The following is a 12672-nucleotide window of genomic DNA, read 5'->3' as shown; positions in this document are numbered from 1 at the left end:
AAAATAAAAAATAAAGTTTCTAATGCATAAATATTGTTTACACCAAACAGAAGCGTCATTTAGGGGGGCAGGAGGGTGCAATTACTCCCCCTAAGATTTGAGGAATGCATATACTTTAATCGATTGTTTACTAATATACTAGTACAAAACGTGAAAGTCTTACGTCGGTGGTGCTCTTGCCCCCCTCAAGCGAAGCCTGAATTGACGCCCCTGACACCAAACTCACCTGTTTACAGCAATAACTGTGACAAATTGGAAAATTCAGCACAATCTTCTTTGAAATAACTGTTTTTGTATCACGTATATCTAATAAGATTTGCAAATATGGGAGAAGAAAACTGGTTATAAATCAGTGATTTGGATCTAAATTATATTACGGAGATGTAAATGTACGTTATAATTGTAGAGGACAATAACTAACTAACTCTATGGCCTATGGAACCCGGAGGTTCAGTGCCGCGTTCACAAAAGCTCTCCACTCACTTCTATCCTTAGCTAATTGGATCCAGTTTCTACTTTGTATTCCTATCTCTGCGAGATCCATCTTAATATTATCCTCCCATCTGCGCCTAGGTCTTCCTAATGGTCGTTTTCCTATGGGTCTACCAGTCAAGACTTTGAAAGCGTTTCTACTTTCTTCCATTCTAGCTACATGACCTGCCCACCTAAGCCTCCTAGACTTGACGACCCTAACAATGTTGGGTAAACCGTATAAACTATGTAGTTCCTCGTTATGAAGCTTCCGCCATTCCCCATTCTCGTTCCTCTTGGGTCCGAATATTCTTCTCAGGATCCTGTTCTCAAATACTTTCAGTCTATGTTCTTCCCTCAGAGTAAGCGACCATGTTTCGCAACCATACAGAACAACAGGCATGATTATCGTTTTATATATTTTAAGCTTCAAATTCCTCGACAGAATTCGCGACGACAAGAGATTTTGAACCGAATAGTAACACGAATTCCCTGCTTTTAGTCGACATTTAATTTCTTCGTGGATATGATTTTCGTCTGTTAATATTGATCCTAAATATTTGAAAGTATCCACTTTATCAAAAGTATTATTTAATATTTTAACGCCTCCACAATTTGCCGTATTACGGTCCCGACGCACTTCCATGTATTTAGTTTTCTCTGCATTTACTTCTAAACCCATGTCCCTGCAAGCGTTTAATAATATCTCTGCATTTATTTCTACTGTTCTCCTATCATCCCCTATTAAATTTACATCATCAGCATATGCCATAACCTGGTGAATGCCGTTCAACTCTAGGCCCTGGTTGCTATCTTTGATTTTCCTTATGGCGTATTCCAGCACAAAGTTAAATAATAATGGCGACAACGCATCTCCTTGTTTCAGGCCATTTTCGACGTGAAAGCTCGTGGACAAAAATTTTCCTACCCGGACTTTACTTTGGGATTCACTTAAACATATCTTAATTAATCTAATTAGCTTTCTCGGTATTCCAAGCTCTGTAAGAACGTTGTATAATGTTTCTCTCCTAACCGAGTCGTACGCCTTTCTAAAATCAATAAATAGTTGATGTACCGGGGTATTGTATTCCCACTTCTTTTCGAGTATTTGGCGAATGGTAAATATTTGGTCGATAGTTGATCGATTTCGTCTAAATCCACACTGATAATCTCCAATAATTTCATCTGCGTATGGGGTCAATCTTGCTAACAGAATATTTGAAAGGATTTTATAGGATGTTGACAGAAGAGAAATGCCTCGATAATTATTACAGTCAGTTTTGTCGCCTTTCTTGTGAATTGGAACAATGATTGACTCTTTCCACTCTTGTGGCAATTCTTCGTTGTTCCAGATAAGGAGAATATCAGTAGAGGACAATATCAGTAAAATATCTCAAGAAGTTTTCCCATGTCCTAAAGACGAACACACCAACAGGCTGAAACTGAACCCTATTATATCGGTTGTTCCTGCAGGAATGGTTTCTAAATTGAAGTACTCTTTATTCTTAAAATATATTGAGGAGTTGATGAATTGTAGCCACTCCACGAATCTAATAAGCAAATGGACTTTGCATTAGACGCTGGGAGAAAAATCTCTTGAAACCATGATCTCACAAGACTTGGTGTTAGTTTCCCGAATTAGAAGGTTTCACAAGGATAGTTTCAGATTTAAAGAGGTTGTTTTAGAGTATAGGGCCAAATGTTCCATTCTTTCCCTGCAAAATAATTAACAATGGTGGTAACAAACTACCAATTTCAAAAACTAAAGGCTGTATGGTGCAGCTATGAATCATAGATTTATTGACTGTGCCAAACTTTCTACTGTTTGTACCCCTGTAAACGCTACAGTGAGAGGTGCAGAGACGAACTTTAATCAAGCATCCCATTAAAATAAATATAGAAAGGGATTACAAATCGATCAGCAACCTTCTCGTAGTAACTCCTGCAAACTATAGTTGTTCTTGGCTAACTGCAGAGAATTTCAAACCAGAAGACATTTTGTAATTGTAATTACTATATTGGATCTGGCTGTAATTTTGAATTTTTTTTAAATTTTGACGTCAGATTCTGCATCAGTTGTCCTAAAACCCCCTGGCAGTACGAGGTTGTTGTCTTCTAAATTAAATGATTGTTTTCGGTCTATGCTTAGAGACCCCTAACGTTCAACGAGTAGATTCCACCCTTAAATCTTCACCATTGTCGAAAAAAAAAAGTGTCGATTATTTTTCGATGTTCTACAAGTATGCAAAGTTTCATTCAAATCGGTGAGTGACACTTCCGTAAGTCTCCTTGGTAGCCGTTTTCTTTCAATACAGTTTAAGAAATCTTGCTTTGTAGAGACATATTCTAAAGAACTTAAAGCCTGATAAACAGTGTTTTCAATAAACAACTGAAGAGTTCTATTGTGACTATACAGTTAGCATACACGCCTTTGATCTGGAAGATCCGCGTTTGATTCCCGGTGGTAGCTTGTGTGTTCTCACGTTAATCTGCAGGTCTACGTCACATTGGATCGCTGATGAAAGGGATGTTAATTTCCAATCCAAATAGTAAACAATTGAAGTAATGCTTTGCCGTCCTTGATGAACATGCACAACGCGTTCGAGCCTTTACTTGCCACGTTGCTGACGAAGTGTGACACAACCTTCTGTTTTCTGTGCCTCCAGATCTAAGCGTTTAAAAGTCGGACACATTTTTACTTGTTTCGCAGCGAACAACACGCTTTTTAAATCTTCAGTGCATTGAAACTAGTAACACCCTACAGGTAACCACGTTAGAACGTAGAGATAGTTGACATTTACGCGAGAAACACTATAGATCCTTTGCGATTATGAATTTTTTCTCGTAATTTCTTTTGTTACACATACGTACATCTATTTTGAATTAAAGTTTCACCAGATATTTGGTACCGTAAGATGTTGCTTTGCACATCAGGGGTAACTTTGCACAAAATATGACAGAGAGTAAATTTGCACAGTCCTCTGTCGACAAAACCATGAACAGTAAAGAGGAAGGTTCAGCTGCCACCGTAGGATAGTACATCTAACTGTATTTGGGCTATAATGTTGGTGGTTAACATCAGTTCTAATTACCAGGAGGGTTCATTGTTGTAAAGGTATGAAAAGCAGTCACTGCAAAGGCCGCCAAAATTTGAAATATATCTGACACACAATCATAGTCATACGTCTTGCAAGGAAAATCAGAAAAATAAACACACTGCTGAACAAGACTGCACTTATTTAATATATATATATATATATATATATATATATATATATATATATATATATATATATATAACACATTTACACGTGACGTTTCGATCTTCTAGCCAAGGTCATGAGTGTACGTCTGATGAGGATCTTGGCTAGAAGATCGAAGCGTCAAGTGTAAATGTGTTTTTTCATATTAAATAAGAGCAGTTTTGTCCCGCAGTGTGTTTATTTAAAATATATATATATATATATATATATATATATATATATATATATATATATATATATATATATATATATATATATATATATATATATATATATATATATATATATATATATATATATATATATATATATATATATATATATATATATATATATATATATATATTTTACGTACAAGATTTTCCGTCAAAGTTGTCAGTTTTGTAGAATACTACTGTGTATAATGGGACTTTGATGCAATAGTTGAAATTAAAATGTGAAACGTTTTAAAGTCATAAAAATGGTAAAACTGGGAGAAGGCGGTTTCAGCCTCTACTCGGGGTTACTTTGCATAGGTCCAAAATACTGCTTAGATAGGAAATTATTACTACTGGAACCTCCTGCATTCTAAATTTAGGTAAATTTCCTATTTAGGAAGATTTCGGGATGAATTTCCTGCTAGAAAATAAATTATGGACAGTGGCTGATCCAGAAAAGTAGTTAGAGAGAGGCTTCACTCACAAAGACTTAATTTTTTCTTAGAAATCACTAGACTTTTCGGGGCGCTTGCAGCTTATACGCATAGGAATGACTAACATTAGATTTTTTTAATAAAAAGAAATCATGCAATTTGGGTGGGCTTCAGCCTGAAAGTCCCAAACCCCGTAAATCTTTCACTGATTACGTTTGGGATGATATCCCTGGACATAAGGAATAACCAAGGCAAATCAGTTCACGGGGATTTTTTTTCTGTTCCTAAGTTAGCATTTTTGTGGGACATATCCTAACTATTAGAATGCGGTTCCTGTGCTAGTACCGGAAAATATATAATTTTCTTTACAAATATCGATAATTAAAACTAAGTACTGATACCGATACCATCATTCTAATATCAATATAGACTGCATGCGTGAAGACTGCATGCAGTTTTGTGTAGAAAGTGAAATGTATAAATACTGAAGGGAAAACATTGCACAGAAACATGTTCGTATGTTGAACACTTTTTGTATGTTGTGCAAAGTAGGTCTATATATTTCAATAGTTATGGTCATATTGAATGAATGTTTACTAATGAGCTTGCACTAATGGTTCCCTTATATATATATATCTTGCTATTATACAGTATGTTTAAAACACAGTTCTAAATCATTACATTAGTAAGTTACATGCGATTTTCTTTAAAATTGTTTAAATCTTGTGCAAAGTAGATCTTACGGTACTTCCCCACTCCCTAAGTCGGAAGTGATGCGTACCTTCATTTGTGTTTACTTGATTTTTGTACTGTATTTAGTAGTATAAATATGTAAAATAGATTTCTGAATTATTTAACCCATTAAATTTCTAACGTTATGTTTCAGTTTTCTTTTGTTACAGAGATTTTAATAACTACAGCAACCCAAAAGCATAAAAAGCATAATAGCAATTTAGACATATGGTTGGTTGTGGTTGTCTAACGGTCCGAAATAAACCAATTTTAAAAGCATAATAAAGCATAATTTTAGAAAATAAAACATAATTTAAAATATATAGCATAATTGTTGGAAACTTTGATTTAACTGCAAGGTTAACATATAGGCTACTATATTAATAGTTTTAAAACCAATATTTTACAATGCAAAATCATTGACAACATAACAATGCAACAATGAAAAGCTTATTTTTATTTCTGTAAATTTTTGTGTAATCCTTTGATGTGGAGAAAAGACAAAAATGAATAGTACTCAAGAACTCCACACTATATTGTTATGTGTACCTCTTGAACTTGAGCACTTTCTGTACTTTTGGTGACATCTTTTACTTTCCTTTTCTGTATGTATGCAACTCTAAAAGTGATAGAAAAAACTGAATCGAGTAAAGCATATCTCTTTACAGTGCATTAAGTAGAAAGTTCATTAAATATGAAACAAATTGCTTGCATAAAGTATTAATAAATAGATCAAGATATTTAGATTATTTAATGTATAGTAAATGTTATACATTATATGCGATTAATGTAAAACAGTGATTAAAATTAACAATAAAGCATAAAAAAGCATAATTTAGAAAAAGCTAAAGCATAATTAAACAAAAAATAAAGCATAATGTGGGTTGCTCTATTAATAACGTTTCTCCCCTTTTGATGACTCGTTCCAGCTACCAATGATAGCGAACCGACCAAGCTGTGTTGAAAAGTACCTTCGTCGTTCACTGGAGGCTCTTCAGCTTGATTACGTGGACTTGTATCTATGTCATCATCCTATTGCTTATCACGAGAGTGAAAAACTTGTTCCATTTGATGAGGATGGCAAACCTATGATAGACTACGATAGTGATATAATTGCGACATGGAAGGTGAGTTTGGGTTTCAAGATATTTTCCAAGAAACTCTCTATGTTTAAACATTAAAATAACAACCATCATAGAAGTTTTAGAAAGAATTCTTTTATAAAATGCATTAAAAAGAGGAATGAATATATTCGGTGAAATAAAATAAAAAAAATAGGACTAACGTATGATTAAAAAGATTGGATGCTCTTTATAAGATTGGTAGTTTAGAAACGTTGCTTAAGAGGCCACATCACGGCGAAATTAAAATACCGCTAATTTTACAGTAATTATGTGATATCTTCAAAATAGATAAAAAATAATCGAAATGTGGAACAAGAGCACTCTAGACAATATCATTTTAAATGAGCTACGACTCACTTATCTGCTTTCGTTTTCCAGTCATTTAGAAAATCGGCATTTATTTTCGCATTTCTACATATCTGCAAACGGAAAGCTATTAGGTGACTCGTGATAACGGTACTTCATGCAAAATAATATTGTCTAGGGTGCTCTTGTTCCACATTTCGATTATCTTTTATCTATTTGAAGATATCACATAATTACTGTAAAATTATTTGTATTTTAAGTTCGCAGTGATTAGGCCTCTTAAACATTAAATTGCACCCACACCTTTTGGTATTACTCCTTTTTCTTCATTTTGCTCCTTCAAAACATTATCCTGTTTAGTGCATCTTATAAAATCTTCGTTTTTAAAAGAACTTTTATAGTTGTTTATATAATTTTTAAAGTCTTTATTCAATATCATGAAAATAGTTTCTAAATTTTCCGTTACAGGTACCACATAAAGGTCTCGAACTAACACTGATCCACCCTACCATATTATTATTATTATGTATTCTGCCTTTTCGGCAGGTCCTGGGACTAATGAGGATTTTTTTTTTCAATTTTAGATTTGAGCCTGGAAATGTTTCTTCCACTTTTCTCGATCTTCAGCTTCCTCTTTTAACTCCCAATATTTTCTCCTATCTTTCAAATCATCGATCAACTGTGTTCTTCTTCCTTCTATTCATCGCTTTCCTTTCATCTTTCCTTCTATGGCGGTGTGAAGAAGACAATTTCTTCGCAAGATGTGTTCAATCCAATTGGCCTTTCTACGAAGGATGGTGGCTAGAAGTGTCCTCCTCTCTCCTATCCGTTTTAAAACGTCTTCGTTTGTTGCTCTCTCTGTCGATTTTATCTTCTACATTTTCCTCCAACTCCACATTTCGAAGCTCTCTAAACATTTCTTCTCTAACTTCCGTAATGGCCAAGTCTCTTAACCATACACTCCAATGCTCCATATACAGCACTTGACCAGCTTCTTCTTAAGTCCAATATTGAGCCTGCTAGTTAAGAGTGACCTTTTCTTGTTGAATGCTTCTTTAGCTATGGCAATTGTTGCCCTGATCTCTTTGGTGCAGTAAGCGCCTCTCGTCAAAACACTTCCCAGACACTTGAAATTATCGACCTCTTCAAGTTGTCTTTGTTCTACTCTGATCTGTAAGGGCGTGATTCCACGGGATATTCTCATGCCTTTCGACTTTTTGATGTTAATTTCCATTCCATACAGTTTTCCAGTGTCAACTATATTGTCAATCATCTCCTGTAGTCCTCCTTCGGTTTTAGCTATTGTAATCGTATCATCTGCATACCTGATCTTGCTAATGATCTGCCCTCCAATCTTGAATCTCAAATTCCCATTAATGCTTCTTTCATTAAACATTCACTGTAAATGGGGGCGCGGTGGCTCAGGGGTCCCGGGTTCGATCCCAGCCCCCGCCAAGTGAACTTTGTGGTGGACAAACACCGTGCTCGTGGGTTTTCTCGGGGTTCTCCCGTTTCCTCCCACTTTCTTCATTCCACCATTTCACTCATCTCTCATAATCACCGTCTCCTTTAGCCTAACCGGCATAACTGTGGGACGTAAAACTCAAAGATTTCATTTCATTTCATTCACTGTAAATGTTGAATAATTAGGGCGTCAAACTACATTCTCGTCTGACTCCTCTCCCAATCTGCACACTATTGGTTTCTCCTTCATTCAAGCGCAACTTCACTCGTTGTCCTATGTACAGCTTTTGAATGAGTCGTCGATCTATCCAACTGACTCTGATTTTTTTAAGTATTTTCTGAAGTTTCGTCCAATTGACTCGGTCAGAAGCTATTCACCAGTCGATGAAGCACAAACACAACTCTTCCTCTACATCAAGAATTCTTTCTGACTTAGTTCTCATCAATCTAAAAACATCTCTGGTGCCTTCTCCTTTCCAGAATCCAAATTGATCTTCTTCTAACCTCTCATCTATCTTACATTCAGTCACCTGTTCAGTATGCGTGCAATGATCTTTCCAGTATGGGAAATCAGGCTAATGGTTCTGTGATCGCTGCTCTTCTTTGCTTGCTTTTCCTTAGGCAATGCAATCATTGTATTATCAAGAAAATCCTTTGGCCATTCTCCACTCAGGCAGATCTTGTTAATAAGTGAAGTCAGTACTTTCATTGCGTTGTCCCCTAATCCCTTGAGCAAATCTACTGGTATGTTATCGTATCCAGTGGTCTTTCTCCTTCGCATGCCTTTGATTGTTTGTAGTACTTCACTTTTCAAAATACTGGGTCTTTTTTCATCATCATCCACCTCTTCTTCTTCTTCGATCGCAATACCTTTGGGGCGGTTCTTCTGGTCATACAGATCTTTTATGTATTCCTCCCAAATTCTAAGGATTCTTTGATAGTCAGTGCTTACATTACCTTGTTGGTCTTCGATGCCGAACGATTGTATACTTTTGTTAGCTTTCCGTCCTAATTCTTGTGCTTTCAGGCACATCACATCATATCTGCCGTGCCGCTGAAGTTCCATTATTTGTTCACATATTTGCTCAATGTACTTTTCTTCGGCTTTGTCCGTTTCTCTTCTCAATTCATTATTCAGACTTCTGTATTCCTTGATGTCCGTGTTTTTCACCCTTCTGCGTTCCTCTATCTTCTTAAGCATTGCTTCAGTTATCAATGGTTTTCTCGGTGCTCTTTCCGTCCTGCCAATGTTATTGTGGGGTGTGTCATGTAGATCCTGTTTAACTTTTCCCCAACTATTCTCTATATTGTCAACCATATCTCCCATTGCACAGAATTTTTCATCAATCTCTTCTTTCACATCATCGTCGTAATTTCTTAGTCGCTCCAAGTTCCATTTCCGATTTCTCCTCCCATTTTTCTTGATGGACTTTAACCAGGTTTGCACTTCCGCCCACAGGAGATTGTGATCTGAATCAATGTCCGCCCCTGGCAGTGTCTTCACGTCTCGTACACTATTTCTGAAACGTTGCTTCACAAGAATGTAATCGATTTGGTATCGTTTCTTATCTCCTGGACTTTTCCACGTGTACAGCTTGGTTTTTCTTTTCTTAAACCACGTTTCATCACCACCATATCATGTTCCTATAGCAATTGATAACCATTTGACCTTGTTCGTTTCTTCTACCTAGTCCAAATGATCCCTTTACCTTATTCTAAGTTCCTTCTTCTACCACGCTGTTGAAGTCTCTCATTACTATGGCGTTGACCTTATCTCTTCCTTCCTGATGCAATATGTCACTAATATGATCATATATTACTTCTACTTCATTGTCATCATGGTCGGTTGTTGGCATATATACTTGTATTATCACAATATTCACTGGTTTTGCATGTAGTTTTACAAACATCAAGCGGTCACTGCAGCATTCCACTTTGGTTACACTTCATGCTACTTCGTTCTTCATTGCTATCGCGACACCATTCTCGGCCTTGTCACTGCCCGAATAGTATATTCTGTAATTTCCCAGTACTATCTCATATTTCCCTGGCCATTTCACTTCACTCAAGTGCACTATGTCCACTTTACATTTGTCCATTTTCACTTTCAAATTTTCAAGTTTTCCCTCACGTCGTAGACTTCGTATATTCTAGGTTCCCATACTGAAATGAAAGTTATTATTTTCTTCTCTGATGATTCTTTCCTAAGTAGTCCCCACTCGGAGATCCGAACGGGGGACTATTTTACCTCCGGAATTTTTCACCTCAGAAAGAACCATCATATTTATTTATGAGAACAATATTAAATTAACTGACGTTAACTACACACATATAAGCAAGCTACACACACTTAAAATATTTTAAGTAATTTTACTGTAAAACGATATGCTATTACGAAAATTATGTAAGTATATTGTATTGTCATCGGTTTACGTTATGTGTCAAAATTTCATTGCACTAGCTAGTACTTTTACATGAAATTTTAGCTGCAAGATTTGACTCTTGGATCTATCCGTATGATAAATTTTCCACGAAAGTATTGAAAAATGCTGCGGAAGCGTTTTGTAGTTTAATACTACTCTATTGTAATGTCATCATTCTAACCTTTGGCCTTTTCTTGTTTAACACAATACTTCTTCCTTAATGGTTAATGATATATTAGTATGAGCAAACTACATACGAACACCAAAGAAGAACTATAAACATGGCAACCTCTTGGTCAGTATAGAAAGTTGTGTTTATTCAAATAGGTGTTTCGCAATTATATATTTCATGTGAACGGAGTATGTGAAAATTTGTAACTGTTTTAAGCATCCAACGTACTGTTATTTTAGAAAGTATTTTCTCTGCTTGCCTCTTAGTTGCATGTGATGAGTGAAAAGAGTATTTTTCGTCAGTACCCGGTCAGACGTAAAACCCCGGAGAAGTTGAAGCTATATATTACGTCCTATTAGTTGTTAACAACAACGTCTCTTTCGCTTAAAAAATTATATGAATCAACGACTATTTATACCCTAGTAGCAGAGACAAATTGCAAACAACTTGCTGTAAGCTTGAATTGCAAGTCGACCAAGCTTGCATCAAGCTTGATTGGAAAACGTACAAGCATGCCGCAAACTGGATTGCATAACGAAGTTACATGGGCAACCTTGCATTCAGTGTTCCAATTTAAGCTTAACGCAAGCGTTTTACAAGGCAAGTCAAGTCAATAGCCAATGAACGGGCAGTGATGCTATGACGCTCTGCGAAGGGTCTAAAGCATCGCTTGCAAGTACAATAAAAGGCAGATTGAATGAAAGCATGCGTTTGAAGCGCAAGCCTAGAAAGCCAAAAGCCAAGCACGCGGCAACTGGCCCAAAGCTTTCTTGCTACTAATGTAAAGAACGAGAATATTTTCAGAGGGTTTCCTAGTTTCCATGTGTAGGCCTATATTTCCATTAACTACTAGATCACAAATTATACGCGAACCCAACATTTTATTTGACTAAACATCGTGCGACGGATGACATGGTATATATATTTCTTGAGATTATCATTGAGACTGATATCATTAAATTTCAGGCGATGGAGATGCAAGTGTATGCTGGTCGAGCTCTTCACATTGGTGTTTCTAACTATAACGCCACTCAACTGGAGAGGATCGTAAAGGCTTCACGCATCCGTCCAGCTGTCAATCAAATAGAAGCTCACCTGTACTTTCAAAACAAGGAACTCATGGCTTTCTGTAGGGGAATGGGTATTCCAGTTACAGGATATTCCCCATTCGCATCACCATCTCTAAATGTGTACAAGGCCAGCATTGGGGAGGAGATCAAGTAGGTATTTCTATAGATTTGATTGTTTCTTGGTTTGTTTGAAAGAGGCGATATTAGCTCTGGTGGGGCCTAGGGCAAAAGAGTCCCGTGGAGCCATTCGACAGTTGCATGATATAATATCAAAAGTAAAAGAAAGTGTTGAAGAGAGAATATTACCCGTCAAGTATCGACAAACAAATATAGCATTAATCTCTGTTTTTGCTTAGAGAACTGCTCAACACAAGCGATATCTCGTGTATAATCAAAACTAATGGAATAGTACTTGCTTTTTAAACAACGTTTGTTAAGATATTGCTTTCGCTTGCCAAGAGTTTTATAAATTCATTTTGAATTATATTTTAAAAATAGTTATCATTATCTCCTTTGTTCGTCACTTGACGTAAAGATGCAACAAATCTATAGCTATTTATTTGACTAAAATATCTGTTAAAATCGTCGTTCACATTTTCTCTCTGATTCCTGAATGCCAACTTGTGTGGAACTAAAAGTAGCTAATAGTCTCTAAAATACATCAAGTGTCCATAAATTATCTTTACAAGTTTAGACTTTAATAACTTTAAAACTGTTCTAGATAATAACAAATGGTTTTCAACATGTGGCAGATAATTCATAGAATTCTTTTATTTTCCAGGTGATGTAGATTTGGCGAAATTTGTGTATACCACAGGAGAAAGCTAAGTATAGCCTGGTTCATAGAGACGAAGTTCAATACCCAAGTGCAGTTGAAACTTTAGGGCACAGTATGCAAGGGAACCGCCGTCCCGACCAATTCGGACTTGGTATATGCCATTTATGGAAACATGTAGTATTTGCCATAGACAGGGGCGGGACCTCTATCTGTTTCAGACATCAACGTGGACAAAGTA

The 12672-nt window shown here is 36.2% G+C and overlaps 1 protein-coding gene across 1 annotated transcript in view; it reads left to right on the top strand.

The window, feature by feature from the left end:
* LOC145665181 (1,5-anhydro-D-fructose reductase-like) overlaps positions 1 to 12672 on the top strand; it is a 96935-nt gene that overhangs the window by 61499 nt on the left and 22764 nt on the right. Inside the window, exons 3-4 of the mRNA XM_081732465.1 lie at positions 6027 to 6224; positions 11553 to 11806. Of these exons, the coding sequence (XP_081588591.1) occupies positions 6027 to 6224; positions 11553 to 11806 (452 nt within the window). The remainder of the gene's footprint in view (positions 1 to 6026; positions 6225 to 11552; positions 11807 to 12672) is intronic.

The sequence above is a fragment of the Thermobia domestica genome, chromosome 11, assembly GCF_964235325.1.
Source record: "Thermobia domestica chromosome 11, izTheDome1.hap1.1, whole genome shotgun sequence".
Lineage (NCBI taxonomy): Eukaryota > Metazoa > Arthropoda > Insecta > Zygentoma > Lepismatidae > Thermobia > Thermobia domestica.
The sequence above is the reverse complement of the archived record's forward strand: the minus strand, read 5'-3'. Positions and strand labels throughout refer to the sequence as shown.